Source organism: Neoarius graeffei, chromosome 2 (assembly GCF_027579695.1).
Source record: "Neoarius graeffei isolate fNeoGra1 chromosome 2, fNeoGra1.pri, whole genome shotgun sequence".
NCBI classification, from domain to species: domain Eukaryota; kingdom Metazoa; phylum Chordata; class Actinopteri; order Siluriformes; family Ariidae; genus Neoarius; species Neoarius graeffei.
This window is the reverse complement of record NC_083570.1, coordinates 26,976,158-26,997,191: the sequence shown is the minus strand read 5'-3', so window position 1 is coordinate 26,997,191 and position 21,034 is coordinate 26,976,158. Positions and strand designations below refer to the sequence as shown.

At 47.3% G+C, this 21,034-nt stretch overlaps 1 protein-coding gene across 4 annotated transcripts in view; it reads left to right on the top strand.

Annotated features, from left to right (window-relative positions):
• The window catches only part of snx14 (sorting nexin 14), a 160,101-nt gene that overhangs the window by 75,738 nt on the left and 63,329 nt on the right, over positions 1-21,034 (top strand). For 2 of the 4 annotated variants that reach the window (XM_060914039.1, XM_060914036.1), the window contains exons 3-4: positions 20,602-20,722; positions 20,832-20,905. In XM_060914039.1, the coding sequence (XP_060770022.1) occupies positions 20,602-20,722; positions 20,832-20,905 (195 nt within the window). Of the gene's footprint in view, positions 1-20,601; positions 20,723-20,828; positions 20,906-21,034 lie in introns of all 4 variants that reach the window. The other 2 variants (XM_060914037.1, XM_060914035.1) reach the window with 1 other exon arrangement.

Sequence of the window (21,034 nt, the reverse complement as noted above, 5' to 3'; positions counted from 1 at the left end):
TCCTTGACCTTGTAGTAATCCGCTGCCTTGTACGGGTCCATAGCGACGTAGGCAGCCCGAGCCTTGCCAGTCAAGTATGGCACAAGGAATGTGGCCCACTCAGCTGGAGGCCACCTGTAGGCTGTAGCTAGACGTTCAAAGGTGGTCATATACTGCTCCACATCACCGTCCTCTAGCCTAGGCACTGCTACTCGAGTCCATGTCGCTGGTGCTGGGGCTGCTGGATCGGGACACAGGGATGGTGGAAAGACTAGAGGAGCTGCCGGAGGCCTCACTGGCATCCCAGGGGGTGCTGATGGTGCTGCGGGTGGTGCTGCTGATGGAGCTGGATACACTGGTGCTGGTGATACTGCTGTCGCTGCTGCAGGTGGTACAGGAGGTGGTGTCCAGGATGGCATCATGGGAGGTGGTACTGCTGTCGCTGCTGCAGGTACTGGTGCTGGCCTGGCCCCTTCTCCCCAGTGCTGCTGTCCTCCGCTGCCACTCCTGCGGTCGGCCTCCAACTCGTCACAGACGTTGTTCAGCTGGATTTGAATGCTGCGCCACCTCTGCTCTTGCTTAAGCATCTCTTGCTCCTGTGTCTGCATGGACTGCTTCAGCAGACTGTACAGGGCTGAGAGATCAAATGCTTCTGGTTGTCTGCCGTCATCAGAGTGTGCTTGTGGCTCTCGTCCTACGGCTCCTTCGGCCTCCTCCTCGGCTGGTAGCTGACCCAGGAGATCATTCTTCATCTTCCTGTATGTCATCTTACTCCGTACCTGTGCCCGTCTTGTTGGCCTCTGTCTCAATGTCGGCGCCACAATCCCACTTCTGGCACCAAATGTGAAGTAGCTGAGCCGTCCAGCTCAGCCTTCACTGCAGGGTGGTCACCAAACTGAAGAAAAGGAAGCACAACGGGAACGTACGGTGCAAATGCGGAGGGGCCGATTTATTTGCAGTACTCTACAGTGCAATAACAAAAAAAAACTTTTCAAAATAAACAGAAAAGAAAAAAAATCAACACAATGGTTGTCAAATAAAACTACCTATAAATCTACAATAAGCACAAAAAAACCAGCTTTCAACAGACAGTCTCCAACACCAGTCTTTCTCCTAAGCTCCCACACCCAGACTGAGAAAACTGCTGTTTTTATACACTGCCTAATTGAAAAATTACCTAATTAACTGAATAAGTGGTTGAAACCATTCTGACAAAACAAAAAGGTGAAACAACAAAATTATACTACTCTAAATCCCTGTTAAAATACATGCATGTACATTCTACATTACTATTAAGGAAAATATGTTCTCGGTATAAAACATACATCACATCAAATCATCATTACTGCATCCTAAATGCACATTTAACCCATAATCATTTTACTTTCATCCCTACGGTCATAAATGTCTCTGATTGGCTATTTGGGAAATAAAACATCCCAGTTCCCACAGCTCGTGTTTTCCAGGGGAAAGAAAGTTTGTGCACCAGGAAGTGTGAGTGTTTGTGTATGCAATATGTGTTAAACGGAATGGAATGGGAGTATGGAGCAATCTCGGCGGGTACCTCACCGAGTGCTGTGCCGATTAGTCCATTGGGTGAGTACTGAAAGTTCTTGAAATGTTTAGTGCTGCAAAGAACTCCAAACGCGGTTGCCGGCTCCGCGATTGAGAGTCCAATATTTGTGTGTGTGCAGGTGTCCGTGTTAGTGCCTGCCAGATAACATTAGCAGACTAAATTGTAGCGCAAGTCTGACACGTTTGTGGAAAGGCAGGGCTGCCTTTTCACACTGATACATTTCATGGATGTTATTCCTATGTAAATATGAGCATAACTGCTGTGCCACAGCTTTTTCAAGGATCTTGGAGATAAAGGGGAGGTTTGATATTGGCTGATAATTGGGCAGCTGACAGGGATCAAGGTCAGGTTTTTTAATCAGGGGTTTGATAACTGCTTGTTTAAAGGATTTGGGTACATAGCCAATCGTAAGAGAAGAATTTATTATTTTTAGAAGCGGTTCAATTACTTCAGGTATCATCTGTTTGAATAGACTTGTAGGTTAGGGATCTAGTACACAAGTTGAGGCTTTTGATGCTGAGATTAATGAAAGTAATTCAGTTTTTCTAAGGGGCGTAAAACATTCTAATTGCTGATCTGATACAGTTATATTGTTAACTACAGGGTCACTTACATTGTCTGACCTTAAATTAGTAGTTTGAATTTTTTGTCAGATATTCTCAATTTTTTCATTAAAAAGATTCATGAAGTCTACTATGAATGTACTACTACATACTACAGGTGTGCATGTGTCTATAGTGGACTTATTCCTGGTTAATTTTGCTACAGTATTAAATAGGAATCTAGGATTATTTTTGTTTTCTTCTATTAGGGAGGAGAGATATGTTGATCTAGCAGCACTAAGAGCTTTTCTATATTTCAGGAAGCTCTCCTTCCCCTCTAATTTGAACACTACCAACTTTGTTTGACGCCATTTTACCTTCCAATTTTCGAGTGATCTGTTTTAATGTGCGAGTGTCATTATACCAGGGTGCTAATTTTTTTTTCTCTGACCATTTTCCATTTAAGAAGAGCTACATTATCTAAAGTATGGCGGAACGTTGACACGAAGCATTCATTTGCCTGATCAAGTTTTGCAGGGGCTGACAGTGACCCAATCAAAGTTGATAACTCTGGGAGATCATTTATAAAGCTCTGTGCAGTAGTTGACGTGAATGTACATTTAATACAGTAGCGTGGTGAGGTGCATATATTATTACTGAGACACATTTTGAATGAGATAATGATTTGAGAACTTCAGACTGTGGAAGTATGACTATATTTTCTACGTTTAACCCGAATGTTAGTATTAGATCGAGGGTGTGACGACCATTATGGGTCGGTCCTATGACCCGTGTTTTCAGGTTTCAAAAGGGAGGCGGGAGTAACCAAAAATTTCTGATCAAGAAGGTGGAGGCTGTTTATGCTTATTACGTGAAAATGTTTGTTCGTGGCCCAGACACCTTTTAATGTCCACATCACCGTCGGGTTGTTGTTTACATGTGTCATGTTACACGAACTTGGTCAGGGCTCTCTGCAGGTCTTAACTGAAGCACTTCACATTAAGGGTTAGCGGGCTGCTAAAGTTTGTAGGCACTTCACAAGCAAGACTAGGTGCAATATTAGCCAACATTAGCACAATTTGATATGATGTAATCATGTCTTTGTGACCTTAATGAACACCAGTTGTTGGTATCAAATCAGATTATTTACATGCCACACAAACTTGGAAAACAGTCATATTTGTATGTTGTCATTTTTGCACACTGAATACGAACTGTTAACTAATTAATTTTACGAGCTAATCTAACGTTACATTCCTCAAGGACAGTTTGCTAGCTAGCAGCCAGTCACTGCACTGCAACCGCGCTTGGGTGAAAGCATGGTCTCGTCTCGTCTTCTTATCCGGGGCCGGGTCGCGGAGGCAGCAGTCTGAGCATGGAAGCCTAAACTTCCCTTTCCCCAGACACCTCGGCCAGCTCTTTGGGAAGAACACCGAGGTGTTCCCAGGCCAGCCGAGAGACATAGTCCCTCCAGCGTGTCCTGGGTCTTCCCCAGGGCCTCCTCCCGGGGGGGGGACATGCCTGGAACACCTCCCCAGGGAGGCGTCCAGGAGGCATCCAAAAGAGATGCCCAAGCCACCTCAGCTGATTCCTCTCGATGTGGAGGAGCAGTGGCTCTACTCCGAGCTCCTCCCGAGTGACTGTGCTTTTCACCCTATCTCTAAGGGAGCGCCCAGCCACCCTGCGAAGGAAACCCATTTCAGCCGCTTGTATCCACGATCTTGTTCTTTCGGTCATTACCCAAAGCTCATGACCATAGGTAAGAGTTGGAACGTAGATCGACTGGTAAATCGAGAGCATCACCTTTTGGCTCCGCTCCTTCACCACAATGGTCCGGTAAAGCGACCGCATCACTGCGGAGGCTGCACCGATCCACCTGTCGATCTCACACGTTATCCTTCCCTCACTTGTGAACAAGATCCCGAGATACTTAAACTCCTCCACTTGAGGCAGGACTTCTCCACCAACCTGGAGAGGGCAAGCCACCTTTTCTGGTCAAGAACCATGGCCTCGGACTTGGAGGTGCTGATTCTCATCCCAGCCGCTTCACACTCAACTGCAAACCGCCCCAGTGCATGCTGAAGGTCCTGGTTTGAAGAAGCCAACACATCATCCGCAAAAAGCAGAGATGAAATCCTGTGGTTCCCAAACAGGATTCCTTCCGGCCCCTGGCTGCGCCTAGAAATTCTGTCCATAAAAATTATGAACAGAACCGGTGATGAAGGGCAGCCCTGCCGGAGTCCAACATGCACTGGGAACAGGTCTGACTTACTGCCGGCAATGCGAACCAGACTCCGGGACCAGACAGACCTTAGCAAAGAGCCCCCAACCCCATACTCCCGAAGCACCCCCCACAGAATACCACGAGGGACACTGTTGAATGCCTTCTCCAGATCCACAAAGCACATGTCGACTGGTTGGGCAAACTCCCATGAACCCTCGAGCACCCTATGAAGGGTATAGAGCTGGTCCAGTGTTCTGCGACCAGGACGAAAACCGCATTGTTCCTCCTGGATCCGAGGTTCTACTATTGGCCGAATTCTCCTCTCCAGTACCCTGGAGTAAACCTTCCCGGGTATATCTTGGACACTTGGGTGAAGAGAGGGACTGAGCTGTCAACTGATCACCACCTGGTGGTGAGTTGGATCCGCTGGTGGAGGAGGAAGCCGGACAGACCTGGCAGGCCCAAACGTATGGTGAGGGTCTGCTGGGAACGTCTGGCCGAGCACTCTGTCAGGGAGATCTTTTACTCCCACCTCCAGCAGAGCTTCTCCCAGCTTCCGAGGGAGTCGGAGGACATTGAGTCTGAGTGGACCGTGTTCTCTACCTCCATTGTAGATGCGGCTGTTCGGAGCTGTGGCTGCAAGGTCTCCGGTGCCTGTCGTGGTGGCAATCCCCGAACCTGGTGGTGGACACCGGAAGTAAGGGATGCCATCAAGCTGAAGAAAGGAGTCCTATCGGGCCATGTTGGCCTCCGGGACTCCTGAGGCAGCTGATGGGTATTGGCAGACCAGGTGTGCCACAGCTCGGGCAGTTGCAGAGGCAAAAACTCTGAACTGGGAGGAGTTCTGTGAGGCCATGGAGGAGGACTATCGGTCGGCCTCGAAGAAATTCTGGCAAACCGTCTGGCGCCTCAGGAGGGGGAAGCAGTACTCTGCCAACACTGTTTACAGTGCGGGTAGGGAGCTGTTGACCTCGACTGGGGACATTGTCGGGCGGTGGAAGGAATACTTCGAGGATCTCCTCAATCCCACCGTCGCGTCTTCCATTGAGGAAGCGGAGGCTGATGACTCAGAGGTGGACTCGTCCATTACCCAAGCCGAAGTTATAGGGGAATCACACTTCTCAGCTTCTCCAGGAAGGTTTACTCCAGGGTGAAAGCATGGTGAATGCCCAAATTAGATTTTTATATGGTGAAAGTAAATTTAGGACCTCAATGTTTCTTTTCAGTTAAAAAATAATTCCAACTGATTAACTTAACATGATGTACTAGTCATGTTGCATAATTTCTGAAAGTTTCAGCAGTCTACTGCAGTGGTGTAGTCTACGTGATACGCAGGTATACGCTGTATGTCCACTGGAAAAGCTCAGCGATTTCCGTATACTCACTGAAGAGCTCAGTGATTTGCGTATGCGCATATGCCTACCGAAAAATATATTCGTTATTTGAACTGGCCAAACCAACGTCAACATTGTCAGATGAATGTTCCACAGTTCCATTCCTAGATGCCTGTGTCCACCAAACGTGCTTTAGCGCTACAAGCGCCTATTCAATTCAAATCCTATGGGCTTCATTAAGAAGACGCTGACAGAGCCCGACTCAGCACTCAAGGCATTGCGAGTTAATCCAAGAGCAGAGAATTGACCCTTCCGGGAGCTCCGCCCCCCCATAGCAACTGTTGCTATGCCAGTCAAGCCAGCCGTCTGCACTTGTCATGTATGTAGCCAGTCAAATGAGGTCAGAATAGAGGGGAAAGCATACAGGTCGTACAAAGCTACGTAGTTTGATGCCTGTTGCCTTGATGCGAAATCATGAAACAAAAACAAACGACACTATTTCAGTGTTTTCAGAAGTCAAATCAAGTTTCAAATCAAGTTTATTTGTACAGCGCTTTTAACAATAAACATTGTCGCAAAGCAGCTTTACAGAATTTGAACGACTTAAAACATGAGCTAATTTTATCCCTAATCTATCCCCAATGAGCAAGCCTGTGGCGACGGTGGCAAGGAAAAACTCCCTCAGACGACATGAGGAAGAAACCTCGAGAGGAACCAGACTCAAAAGGGAACCCATCCTCATTTGGGCAACAACAGACAGCCTGACTATAATATTAACAGTTTTAACAGGTATAACCCTCAACTGTCCTCATGGGGCCGTCCTTCACAGGAGTGGGGCGATAAAACTCCGACCAGACACAGGGCACCAGGATGGATCAAGCAGGTCCGAGGGGCAGAAGAGGCCAGCATCTCAATCCCAGGATCAACATGTAACTTGACACAGAAGTGTCCTCATACTTCGACTAGGCCTACTGCAGAACAGGTACTACTGCTGAATAGATAAGAAATGCATTTAATATGTTAAAATACATTATTGTGTGATGTGTTTAATTTACATGTCAATATGTCAAATTTTCTTGATACATGAAAAATAAAAAAAAAGAATGATGGAAAAGCCCACTTAAGTTGAACGGTGAATCAAAATTTTATAAATTTTGTACATTTAAACCACATTTGTTTTGCATACAGTAGATCTGTACACAAAACCAGTTTCAAGATGCATATTACTATCCATTAGGCAGTGATGGTGCTCATGAAGTGTTGCTTTCAGGTTATCGGACAGTTACAAGATGGATGAGTACAAGTATAACAGTATAGCCACAACACGTGTGTGTGTGTGTGTATTGTAGGTACACAGTCCGTCTAAGAACTACAACAGCCTGTCTCTTTAAGAAACTACATTTCCCATCAGCCAACTTCCGCTTTGACCTACGTCACGCCTGGGCGGGATCACTTTCATGATGATCACTTTCATCCTCCATGAGTCCGTAAAGGACCTGGAAATCCGCCATATCTTTCTCTTTTGGCGCCGTGATTCCACACGGACACAGAGAGGAAGGCTCGCTCTGCGAGCCAACCAGATAAAGACGTCTTTTCTTTTTCTTTCTTTCTTGCAAGATCCACGATTCAGCGCGATTTCTTTGTTTACCACTGGCCACGGTAAAAATCCAGAATCGCGCGATTTTAAACTCCGTGAGTTACAACCGGTTTCATTCATTAAGTACGTACGACTGCAGCTCAAAGCAGTTAATTTATAATTAGGAGCGACCAGAATTCCTCCTGATTGAAGCGCTGTGCACATTGTTAATCAGAGTTTTTCTTCCCACGAGCCACGAAGCGCCGGATCAAGTAGTTCTCTGCTTTCCACAGACGTGCTCCACGGGCCTCTGTGAAACTCAACTTCTCCACGTAATTCCCTGTGCTTTACGGAGCTCCACAACGGCGAACCTCCAAAGTCTCGGAAAATCTCCTCATAATCTTGCTACAGGCAAGATATTAAGTAAGACTGGCAAATTTTGGGCAAAACCTAGTCTTAGAAATTTGCTTTTATTAAAATAGTGTGAATTTAAACCCAGGTTTATTTGTTACACTGTTAAACACGCAGCGTGTTGATTTATTTTGTTCTATGTTCTCTCAATTGTTTAATAGATAGGCTGTGCATGCTTCTCTTTACTCCTACTAACATATTTAGTTCTCTTATTATACATCTGGACCGCATCAAGACTTCAGTGGATTTAGTAGCGTTATGAGCTAGCATTCCTTTGTCTACTTAGCAACACAAAGCTAATCTAGGCCTCCACCACATGGGGTTAGCTCCACAGGCTAATCTAGGCCTACACAAACACACCTTTAGCTAGCTCCCCTTTGTCTTAGTTTAGCCACACGAGGTTAATCTAGGCCTATCCACACACACACACACACACACACACACACACACACACACACCCTCCTTAGCTAGGCCATAGGGCCTTTCACAGGCCACACCCACACAAGGCCTCTCATACACACACAACCACACACACACACAGTGGAGATCCTAGAGTGATTTACTCCCTCGGCGAAACCCCCTGCTGGCGCCCCCCCGGCCCAACCCGACAACCACCTCCCACCCACCACCTAAGAAAATACTTACTTCGTCCAGAACACACACGACCCCATACACAAACTCACAACAGCTGTTTTCAAGAACAAATTTCCAGTTCTATTTCGTTTCTACTGACCGCCAGAGGCGGTGCTTTCAGCACATGGATATCCATCACACGAACGTGCAGGTCGAGTAATAGTAACAACAAAGTCACGTGTGACCTGGGTGACGTCACCCCGTGACCCCGGCATAAAAGACCGGTAAACCCAGGAAGTGACCTCTTACATCTTCTCGCGTTTGCAGGTTGCGAGTTGGATTGAAATTTGGACAAAGCGCTGTGGTAGTTTCGTTACCCGTAGGGTTGGGGCTGTGCTTACGCATCCTCCAAGAAACTGCGCTAAGTCCACCAACTCTTTTCTCCTTGTTTTCTGTAGCCTCGCCGCCGGCCTGTTCACAGGCCGGCTGTCTTGTGTGTTGTATTCGTATTGATTTATTACTCCGTTAAGCTGAGCGCTCTCGCTCGGTGGAGTTAGCTGATTAGCCCTCCGGGGCGGTGTCCTCACCGCTGGAGGCCGGCTTGTCTTCATTCAGGTAAGCGGTTTTCATTCATTTAATTTAAAGCGGTGTTTTTCGCCGCTGTTTATCAGTTCTGTGGCGCACTGCGCCTATCTTTGTTAATATTATTAACCGCCTTATTTTATGTAGCCTTGTCTCCGGCCTGCTCACAGGCCGGCGGTCTTGTGTGTTGTATTGTTTGTTACTCCGTTAAGCTGAGCGCTCTCGCTCGGTGGAGTTAGCTGATTAGTCCTCCGGGGCGGCGTCCTCACCGCTGGAGGCCGGCTTGTCCTCATTCAGGTAAGCGGTTTTCATTTATTTAATTTAAAGCGGTGTTTCTCGCCGCTGTTTATCAGTTCTGTGGCGCACTGCGCCTATCTTTGTTAATATTATTAACCGCCTTATTTCATGTAGCCTTATCTCCGGCCTGCTCACAGGCCGGCGGTCTTGTGTGTTGTATTCGTATTGTTACTCCATTAAGCTGAGCGCCCTCGCTCGGTGGAGTTAGCTGACTAGCCCTCCGGGGCGGTGTCCTCGCCGCTGGAGGCTGGCTTGTTGTCGCCCAGGTAAGCGGTTTTCATTCATCTAAATTAAAACGGTGTTTCTCGCCGCTGCTTATCAGTGCTGTGGCGCACGGCGCCTATCCTTGTTAATATTCCCGACCACGGGTGTGTTCGCCCGGTCGTTTTTCATTACCGCCTGATTGTTTATTTTGGGCTGCTTACTTGGGGTGTTCTCGCCCTATTTTTTAAGTTCCCTTCTGCCAGCCAGGCGTCATGGACCTCTTCTCTCGCTGCGCCAACTGCCGGTCCCCCTCGAACCGGAGGACGGCCACCGCGAGTGCCCCTCATGCCTGGGTATTGATCACCTGCGGCAGGGGCTGACGGACATGGCCTGCGCAGACTGCATGTGCCTGAGCGTGGCTGCGCGGACCGCCAGGCTGGCTCGGCCGGATTCTCCGTCTGACATCCCCCGGGCCTCGGGGGGACAGGACACGGTGTCGGCTGCAGCAGCGGGGCCCAGCAAGCGCCGTGGGTTCCCCCACACGTCTTCGCTTCTAAGGCGAAAAAGAAGCGCTCGGGCGATTTGGCTCAGAAGGTGGAGGTGATGTCCACCGAGCTGGAGGAGATGAAGGCCCTGCTGGCGAATCTTCAGCCTCCGCCACAGGGGGCAGTGTTCCCGCAGCCACCCCTTCTGCCTGGCAGCCCGACTGTTCACCATCACCACCGCTTCTGTCACCGGCCGTTGATGCACGCGGCCTGGATGAACTGTCGATCCGGGCTTCGGAGAGCTTTGACTGCGGTGGGTCCGATGGTCACGGCTCCACCTCTCCGGCCGGTTCCCAGGTCACCAGCCATGGCACCGTGGCAGCGTCAGAAGGCGGATGCTCATCCATCCAGCCAACGCTGAGGGCTGCATTGGCCCGTCTGGGGTTGGACACGCCCCGGTGGCCCAGCATCAGAGTGCTTTCTTCAGAGGTCCCACATAGCCTTCCTCGTTGTCTGTTCCGCCCTCGGCCTCATACATCGAGGAGTTACAGAGGTGTTGGGCGGACCCTAGATGCCTTCCCACCTCCCTAGTGACTGCAGGGCCCTGGCGGCAATGCAGGACACCCCTACCTATGGCCTCCTGCAGATGCCCAACATTGAGAAGCGGCTTTCATTCATTTAAATTAAAGCGGTGTTTCTCACCGCTGTTTATCAGTTCTGTGGCGCACAGTGCCTATCCTTGTTAATATTATCAACCGCTTGTTTTGTGTAGCCTTGTCTCCGGCCTGCTCACGGGCCGGCTGTCTTGTGTGTTATATTCGTATTGGTTGTTACTCCGTTAAGCTGAGCACTCTCGCTCGGTGGAGTTAGCTGACTAGCCCTCCGAGGCGTGTCCTCGCTGCTGGAGGCCGGTTTGTTGTCGCTCAGGTAAGCGGTCTTCATTCATTTAAATTAAAGCGGTGTTTCTCGCCGCTGTTTATCAGTTCTGTAGCGCACGGTGCCATCCTTGTTAATATTCCCGACCACGGGTGTGTTCGCCCGGTCGTTTATTTTTTATTTCCGCCTGATAGTTTATTTTGGGCTACTTACTTGGAGCGTTCTCGCCCTATTTAAGTTCCCTTCTGCCAGCCAGGTGTCATGGACCCCCAGACGCTGGAGGGGACGAGCGCGGCATCACGGGAGCTGTGTGACGCGGCTCCAGGCCTTTGCCTACTCGTCGCGGGAACTGGGTCGGCTGATGTCGTATCTCACCCTCGGTCGCCAGCAGATATGGCGGGCACAGTCCCCTCTGGCCGAGCCCGACCGGCGTGTGCTGCACTCTCTCCCTGTTGTCCCCGGGGAGCTGTTTGGCGAAGCCACTCAGCAAGCCCTGGATCGGAGTGCCCAGGTCATCTAGGCGTAACAGCAGTTCGCTGGCCCCCGCCAGGCCCACCACCATGGCAATGCTGCCCAGTCCTTCAGGGGGCCCACACCGACTCTGTCTCGGCCACGCACCCGCCAGGAGACCAGACGGGTTGATGACTTTCGCCGCCCCACCACCTCCCGGACCCGCGGTGCCGCCCCCTACACCCAGTCCACTCCTCGTCGCCCCCATGGTGACCGACGGGGGCGCTCTGGACGGCGCTGACATCAGCGCGCCGGCGGTTGGCCGCTTTTCCAGCGAACAGCTCCAAAGCTGGAGAGCGTTGACCCCTGGGTGCTGGTGACCCTCACCGAGGGTTACCGCATCCAGTTCTGCCGCCGTCCACCACGTTTCATGGGGTCAAACACACCACCGTGAGCCATCCGGGGAAGTCCCTCGTCCCCTGGCAGGAAATCACCACCCTCCTGGAGAAAGGAGCAGTCTCTCCCGTCGACAGGCAGAGACAGCAAGGTGGGTTCTACTCCAGGTATTTTCTGGTTCCGAAGGACGGCGGTATCCGCCCGATCCTCGACCTGAGGTCCCTCAATTCCCACTTGAGGACCATGAGATTCCGCATGCTGCGTACAGTGGATGTCTTACACCACATCCAGGCGGGCGACTGGTTTGTCACCTTCGACCTGAAAGACGCCTACTTCCATGCTCCCATTGTGCCACACCACAGGCAGTTCCTGCGGTTTGCCTTCGAGGGCCAGGCTTTCGAGTTCAATGTTCTGCCCTTTGGGATATCGCTGGCACCCCGTGTGTTCACCGGGTGTGCGGCAGCGGCATCGGCACTACTTCAGGCAAGGGGTTTGCGTGTCCTGCCTTACCTGGACGACTGGCTTGTCTGTTCACGGTCAGCAGCTCAGGCCCGCACCAACATCGCGACTGTGCTCTCGCATGTCGTAGAGCTGGGGCTCAGGGTGAATTACAAGAAGAGCTCGCTGGTGCCCAGCCAGGAGACGACTTTCTTGGGCATGCACCTGGATTCGAGGTCGGTGATGGTAACTCCCTCCCAGACCAGGATCCACAACATCCGCCTACTGCTTGGCCGCTTCGGACGGGGTAGGTCACTCGCCCTGAAGACCTTTCAGCGCCTGCTGGGCATGCTTACGGCAGCCTCCTCTCTGGTCCCGCTGGGACTTCTGGACTTACGCCGCTTCAGAGGTGGTTCAACGGTCTCCACCTCCACCCGGTGCTGCACAAGCACAGGCTCGTGAAGGCGACGGATACTTTTTTCAGGCTCCTCCGTCCATGGAGGAGGAGGGCTTACCTTCTGCGGGGTGCTCCGCTGGCGGCTATCCCCTCCCGGAGGGAGGTCATCACCATGGATGCTTCCCTGGGAGGCTGGGGTGCAGTCTGGCAATGCCGGACCGTCGGAGGCTACTGGAGTCCAGGGCAGCGACAGCAGCACATCAACGTGCTGGAACTACGGGCTGTGTCCCTCGGCCTACAGCACTTCCTCCCAAGCCTGGCCGGCAGACACGTTCTGGTGTGGACAGACAACACTACGGTAGTGTACTACGTCAACCACCAGGGAGGCACCAAGTCCCTCCAGTGCTTGGAAGTGGCCGGCCAACTTCGGCGGGCCCATCGACATCTCTTGAGCCTGCGTGCCATGTACTTGCCAGGCACTGCCAACAGGGCAGCGGATCTGCTGTCCCACCAGGACCCTGATCCCGGGGAATGGAGACTCAACCCAGCGGTGGTTCTCGCCATCTGGGAACGTTTTGGCAGGGCAGAGGTGGACCTCTTTGCCTGCCGGGAGTCGACACACTGCCCTCTGTGGTTCAGCCTCCACGGCCCCAGTCCCCTGGGCTAGGATGCGCTGGCGCATGCTTGGCCGAGGCAACTGCTGTATGCCTCCCCCCCTCTGCTGCTGATCGTGCCAACCCTACACAGGGTTGCGATGGACCACCACGGGCTGCTGCTTGTCGCCCCCCCGGTGGCTGGGCCGAGTGTGGTTCCCAAGTTGCTGCAACTTCTGAACGGCGACCCCTGGTGCCTGCCAGTGAGGACTGACCTATCACAGCTGGGAGGGCAGATCTGGCACCCGGATCCAGCCCGTCTGCAGCTCTGGGTATGGCCGCTGAAGGGCCGGACCCCCTGCGAGGTCCTTGTGAGCCGGCAGTGGTCAACACCATTGCAAGCTCTCGGGCACCCCCCACCAATGCCCTCTATGCCAACAGATGGAGGCTTTTCTCCAACTGGTGCTTAACTCGGGGGGAGGAGCCTACATGCTGCCCCCTGCCGACCATTTGACTGTTCCGCCAGCCTCTGCTTTGATAAGGGTCTTACCCCTGCCACCATCAAGGTCTATGCAGCTGCCATCTCTGCTCAGCATGCCAGAGTTGGGGGAAGGACCGTGGGGTCCCACGCCTTGGTGGCACGTTTCTTGAAGGGTGCTCTCCGGTTGAGACCCCCCCGACGGAGCCGGGTACCCACATGGGACCTTCATTGGTGCTGCAGGCTCTCTGCGACGCACCGTTCTGAGCCCTGCTCACGGCAGACATTTCATGGCTCTCCCTGAAGACTGCTTTTCTTCTGGCCATTACATCGACGAGGCGCGTCGGGGAACTACACGCGCTGTCAGTCAGTGGGGAGTGCCTGCAGTGGCACTCCGGCGACAGTGGGGTCACCCTGTGGCCTAACCCCTCTTTCCTCCCGAAGACCCTCTCTGCTACCTTCGTCAACCAGCCCCTTAGCCTTGCGGCGTTCGAGGCGGGCCATGGTGAGAGGTCGGAACTTTTGTGCCCAGTTCGCGCCCTCAGGGTGTACGTGTCGCGTACAGAGGGCTTCCGTAGGAGTGACGCCCTGTTTCTGTGCCACACAGGACCAACGAGGGGTCTGGCACTCTCTAAGCAGAGGCTATCCAAGTGGATAGTCGAGGCCATATTACATGCCTACAGGCATAGTGGCTTCCCGATTCCTCCGGCTGTCAGGGCGCACTCTGCACGAGGCGTGGTGGCCTCATGGGCATCACTGAAGGGCGTGCCCCTTTCAGACATATGCAGCGCAGCCTCCTGGGCTTCCAGCTGCACCTTCACCAGGTTTTACCGTCTTAATGTCGTCCCACATAATCCTGTGGCGACGGCTGTCATTCCAGGCCCGTCGCAGCACCACTGGGTACGGGTAGGCACTCCTCATGACCTGGTTGGTATTAGTCATCCATGTGCTGAAAGCACCGCCTCTGGCGGTCAGTAGAAACGAAATAGAACGAGGGTTATGTATATAACCGCGGTTCTATGAGTTTCGGATGACCACCAGAGCTTGGCAGTCACTCGGAGTGTACACGAGAAGATTTGCCAAGAGGTCACTTCCTGGGTTTACCGGTCTTTTATGCCGGGGTCACGGGGTGACGTCACCCAGGTCACACGTGACTTTGTTGTTACTATTACTCGACCTGCACGTTCGTGTGATGGATATCCATGTGCTGAAAGCACCGCCTCTGGCGGTCATCCGAAACTCATAGAACCGCGGTTATATACATAACCCTCGTTTTAATGACTAGTGCAATAAAAAATACAAAGATAAACAATAAAAGATAAACAATAAACAAAAAGACTCAATGACTTCACATTACAGCTATCCACAGCTATTTAAGAAAGCACAACTGCACTACAGCACCACCCGATGGTCAAAATATTGCACAAGTCAGTCAGTTTTACCAACAGAGTGCACAATGAATTATCATAGAGTACCATTCACCATTATTATTAACAAGAAGACTTAAACCTCCATTAAAGTCGCACCATATAAATAACAAAAGAAGCTAAACAGTTAAACAATCACAATTACAGAATAACATGAAGTGACAAAAGATCTAAAAATACTATACATTAAAGTGGCAAAAATAGTAAAACGCAATCATGTATCATAAATAAATGAACTAACGACAGAGAAGAGGTAAATCCTATACATATTACTGTACACATAAGAAGAAATAACAAACACTATTGTGTATCATAAATAACAAGAAGTAACAAATGAAGTTAACACTCTTTAAAGTGGCAAAAATGGCAAACCACTATAATTTGTCATAAATAACAAGACGTGCAAAAGAAGTAAGAGGAAAACAGTCTATATACATTTAAGTGGCAATTATATTCAGGATGCAAAAGTGAAAGCACAACCTAAAAATTGGTTTTTCAGGCCATTTTGGATGCAAATTCTTCCACAATGTCTTCATATGAGATTTGTTCCCCTAAGGCGTGGTTTATGCTGATCACAGCAAGGCCACTGAACCGTTCCTGTGACATTGTTGACCTTAGGTAAGTCTTGATCAGTTTTAGCTTCGAGAAGCTCCTCTCTGCCTGAACCACAGTGACAGGCAGAGTGGCAGCAATCCTGAGTCCAGTCCAGAAATTGGGGTAGATCTCTGATAGCTCCTTCTCGTGCATGAATGTGATCAGCTCAAGGGGGGTCACAGTTGCTGACGGCAAGTCAGGAAAGTTCCTGATCTCCTGCACGAGCTCTTTTTTTTTTTTTTTTTTTGGGACCGTTTTTCACCCCTCACTGTTTGTATATATTTCAATCTGCTATTATCCATTTTTATCTTTGTTATAATAAATTCATTTATTATTTGAAACTGTGTGTTTTATTTTTGCCCAACAATATACTCGAAGTCCCCAATCTCCCAAAGAATTCAAAAAGGTGCATATGTTATGTAATACAGTAAGTGATCATAATAATTTGGAATATACCATAATTTAGCTGTTTGGTAATTTATTATTAAGCACCAGAATTAATGGTATTAATTAATGAGACTGATTCCATGAGTGAATTAACGGTATGATTCACTTGAATGATTCACTTTGAATGATTCACTTTAAATGATTCAATTTAAACGATTCAAATGAGACTGATTCAATTTAATTATTAACCTTCAAATTTAATGAGACTGAGGTAATGCGGTTGATCACTCAATTACCCAAATGCACCCACTGTGTGTGTGTGTGTATATGTATGTATATATATATATATATATATATATATATATATATATATATATATATATATATAAAATGTATATGTGTGTGTATGTATATATGTATGTGTGTGTGTGTGTGAGTATAAATTTTTTTTTCCCGGGGGGGCGTTGCATGGCAAGCACTGAGTATACCCACTGCAAAAAAAGTAGACTACACCACTGGTCTACTGTTAAAAACAAAAATTTGGCAGCACTTTGAATACAGTACCGTTTACCCACTTTTGCATGTTACCAGTGGCCCTTTTTCTTTTGTGCATATTTTGTTTGAGTCCTATGAGAACAATATTCAGCTGGCAGTCAACAGATGGCAGGAGTTATTTACTGTACCCCCCAGCCCTTCAGCAGTGACCTCTGCTTGACCTCCCAACATGTTGTGGCAGCAGCCATTTTGGCTGGAAGCATGTGCTCTGCTGTTACTCTTTTTCCCAGTTTTCAACAGCACTTGGTCCAAAGGCCTGGTAGGTAATCATTTATGTGATAATTTATTTTGCTACTTAAGTAAACTTCTCATGTTTTTTTAATTAAATCAATAGGAAAAAAAGCAATTAATTTATAAATTATTTGCCAAAATGCCAGTTCTAAGATACCTGTTCAAATGTCTGTCCATTACGTTGTCAACCGTTTTTGGATAATTTTTATGGCTTTTATGAAAAATAAAAAACCCTGAAGTTTAGTAAATACTTTCTCCTTCTATTAATGTCCTTATATAATTGAAAAATGTGAAAACTACAGCTATTTTGTAAATATTACACACAGGGGCGCCGCGGGGGGGGAGTTAGGACGATTCTAAGGGCCTGGCACTGACGGGGGCCTGTGAGGGATATTAATATTATTTTAATAGTATTGCCTTGTGTAAGTTTTTGAAATAAAATATTTTATTTCATCTGTTAAAATATGCAAATTATACATGGTTATGATTTGCTATAACATTTTTCTTGAATTATTTATGATATTGTCATTTCACTCCTCCACCCTTTTTACTAATGGTACAGTCTGATTCTGGGCGCGGGACACGTGAAATGTGTAGCTCCGTGCATGCGCAGAGCTATTAGCGCAGCTTAGAGCAGTTGGCAGTTTTTCTATGTGCGCAACAGAGGTGAACATTCTAGAAGTTGCTAAGCAGGAGCAGGTGTGATAAATTATGAAGTCCGGATATCACACTGTGTGTGAAAAAAAAATCACCTTTTTTCATAGGTATCTTTATTGTATAATTAAGTCTAGGTGTTTTGCCATTGTTCATGTGTGGATTTGTTGTTAAGTATTTAACTTTAATATTTTGCACATTAGCTGTGGTCATAGATATCATTGCTATTGTTCATGTGTGGATTTATTGATACTGTTGCTAAGTATTTAACTTGAATATTTGAACATTTGCTGTGTTTTCTAATAAATGTGTGATGCCTAAAAGAAACCAAAAACACTTAGTGGATTTCTTGCAGTGCACTATGTAATTGTATCAAAAAACTAGTGTAGTTATTCATCAAGGCATACATTTGATCACATACAATAAGTCAATAAATGGAGGAAACAAAGGAATACATTTTGTAATCCTGATTATTGATGATGTTTGCTGGAGTATCCATAATGTGCATACAGAATGTTATAAATCCATACTGATACAGTGATGCATGCAATTTCTCTCAACACAAACATTTGGATTGAATGAACTCCATAGGCTACTGAGTGGCCTAATAATAGTTGCTCATAAAAGAAAAAATATATCTTCCATATATATCATGGAATTTTCATTTTAAGGCAACAGTCTATTCAGTCTAATTCTGACAGTTCTGCATTTAAAATGTTCATATACCAAATAATTGTATCACCTAAACTTGCTAGGTAGCTGATCACATGAATAGTAAAGTAGAAGTGCCAGCCAAAAACAGACTTCAAATTCAGTTGCTTGAGCTTGAAAATTTTACCGGGGGAGCCCTAAATTGTAATCTTTCATAGGGCCCAAGATTTCTAGCGACGCCCCTGATTACACAGGAGTGCAGGCCTAAATGTACATGTCTGTCCATTACATCAACACAAATATGCAAATTGCCTTCTGACTGATATATTCAAGCATCGGTTTTATCAAAAATATAGTGCTCACATATTTTATGAAAAATTTGGATCATACTTACGAATGTTTATTAGTTAGAAAAGCAGAGTTCGTAACAGTATGCCTATTTTTTGTTTAATATGCCAACAAAACTGGCTTGGAGGGCAAAATTTATTAATAAAATGATGTATTTTTAAAGAACTTTGACACAATGATACATGCATACTCTCAATCCAATTCATTAAAAAATAGCTTTTTTTTTTTTTTGTAAAACCAAGTTAGTTTTGTTTAAAAGAGAGAAAAATCTTTAACACTAATAATTGGATTTATTTTTACTTTTAAAAGTACCAAAAATGTTTTTTGACAAAAAAATTTACTTGGTTTATATTACTGAATATGTTTGAAATTGGTATTTTATGTATATAATTGGTATTTCCAGGTCACTGAAGCAGCTTAGTCACCATGTCTGACTCAGAAGATGCCATTCCTCTTGCACTATTGGCTAAGAAAGAGAAGCGTCGAGAACAGTGGCGAACCAGTCAAAAACGAAAGCGAGATTTGGAGAAGACTGAACTAAATGAAGCTAAATTGGCCAAAAAGAGGCTTGCAGAATCTGATCGTGTGGAAAAAAAAATGGATTGAACAAAAGAAAGCTGAGGACCCAGATGACTTCAGAGAGAAGATGAGACTTGTGAAACAGAAATACCAGACCAACATGTCTGGTTACAAGCAGAGGTGGGTTCGACAGAAAGATGCCACAGCCAAGCAAGTAAAACGAGCTGAAGTCCAGCAATTCCTCCATTGTGGATACCCCAAACAATGTTCAACTGATTCGGTGGGATGGAGCATCAGAAGAAGAACAGGATGATGACAAGCAACAAGAGGAACAGCTGATGGACAGTTTGATGGGACAGTTAATGTTGCAAAAAATGACACAGTTGTCATAGCAGCCTGTGAAGAACTCACTCCATACTACCTGATGGTTGCCAGTGGACCTGCCTTGGTCCTAGAGAAGGACACCACGGATTCATATGGCAACACTTTTGCTGGAGGCGCTAAAGTTGTCGAAGGAAATTACCTTGAGCTCCTGCCTAAGAGCAGCACAGTATATTTTAAAGAAGAGAAGAAAACTGCATGCTTTCACATAGGTTGCATAAGAGGCATATGCCCAGAACCGAAAAGAGAAAAGCGTACATTCCATGGCAAAAAAAATTAATGTCTATGAAGTGTCATCAGATATCCATGAGTTTGGTGACATTTTGAAGGCAGTGACTGGACAGTATCAAATATGATAAAATTCACTTATCTTCTAGTATTAAGAAACTGTTTATGCATATTTAGATCATTTTGAGTGAATATGAACACAGTTTTCAGCTCATATTCCTGTAAACCTGGCTCGATTGAAATGTGAAACCTTCTGTATTTGACCTGAATTTACACTCTGAATATGTTTGATTTATAAAATGTATATATTTCTGAAATCTACAGAACAGCTTTCATTTGATATATCACACTTGTGTCTATTGTAACTTTCATTTTTAAGTCCTCGGGAGCCAAATTTTGGGGCATTCACCATGCTTTCACCCACTTGCTAATTGACACGGTAGCTTAACTGCTTGCTGTTTTCGCGACCACGCCCCCAGAGCGAATATTCATGAGTGAATTTTGCATGATTTCGTCCAGTGGAAACCTACAGTAACCATTTGTGTAGCGTGCATGGAACATCCCCCCCACCCCCACCCCCAATCAGAAATATTGGTAGGGACATATCAGCTGTTGTTTGATATTGGTAGGGACATGTCCCTACCCAATTCTGTACAACGGAGCAATGTGGTGTTGTCTTTTTTCCCCATTCAGTGGATACCCTGGCTGGATAACTGTTGCATGCTGGGAGCCCCGCCTCTGACAGAGAGCATGTTTTATTCAGTCAGTGGGTCAAGCTAATAGTCTGGCGACTTCCCTATGTAGATGTACAGTGTGTAAATGCCGAAATCACGGTAAAAAAATTACCGAGTTTATTTTCATTTACCATACGATAAGTCGGTACATCGAATATCGCGACAGGCCTACTAGTCAACAGCTGTGAGTACTAACAATAGCTGTGTTCATTGTTTAGATTCATTATGCTAATGTCAGATGTTTTCTTGCATGTGAATGAAACATGAGGTGGTTGGACATGACGGTGACATGCAGTGTTTTCTCCAGCGCTGTCTCTCATGATCTCCAGCAGTAGTCAGGCAGTGTGTTCTCATGTGTTTTGGTGGGGGGTGGGATTTTTTGGTTGGATACTTTCAAACTCTAGCTTACTCTTACCGGTTTCTCCAAAACAACCTACTCTAGCTTGTTGCCAAGTTTTCCAAATTCTCATCCTCTCTGTAGATATCTCCATGTCTTGATGATATTTTGGTTTTTCCTGGCTGGAGTGGTCACCTTCTACTGCTCGCTCAGTCCTGACAGCTTCGTGCCAAATGTCCTGATTTCCATAACGACCAAGGATAAAGTAAGAGCCTGCTTTTAGAACTTCTTTTTATTTACTCATTATGATGAAACATTGGGAAAATTGACCTGTTGCTGTCTTGGGGTGTGTGTGTGTGTGTGGCGCGCAGCAGCAGGAGCAGCAGGAGCTCTTCCCACAGGGCCACAGTTGTGCAATTTGTGGGAAGAACAAGTGCAAACGGCACAGGTAAAGTATTACAGCATTGTCGTTTGAGCACCAAGTGGTGGCTAACATTACATTCATGTATTTCATCATTATTCCAGCATGAATGTGTAAATTTATTGAAATATTTGGTCAATATGCACTAGTGGAAAT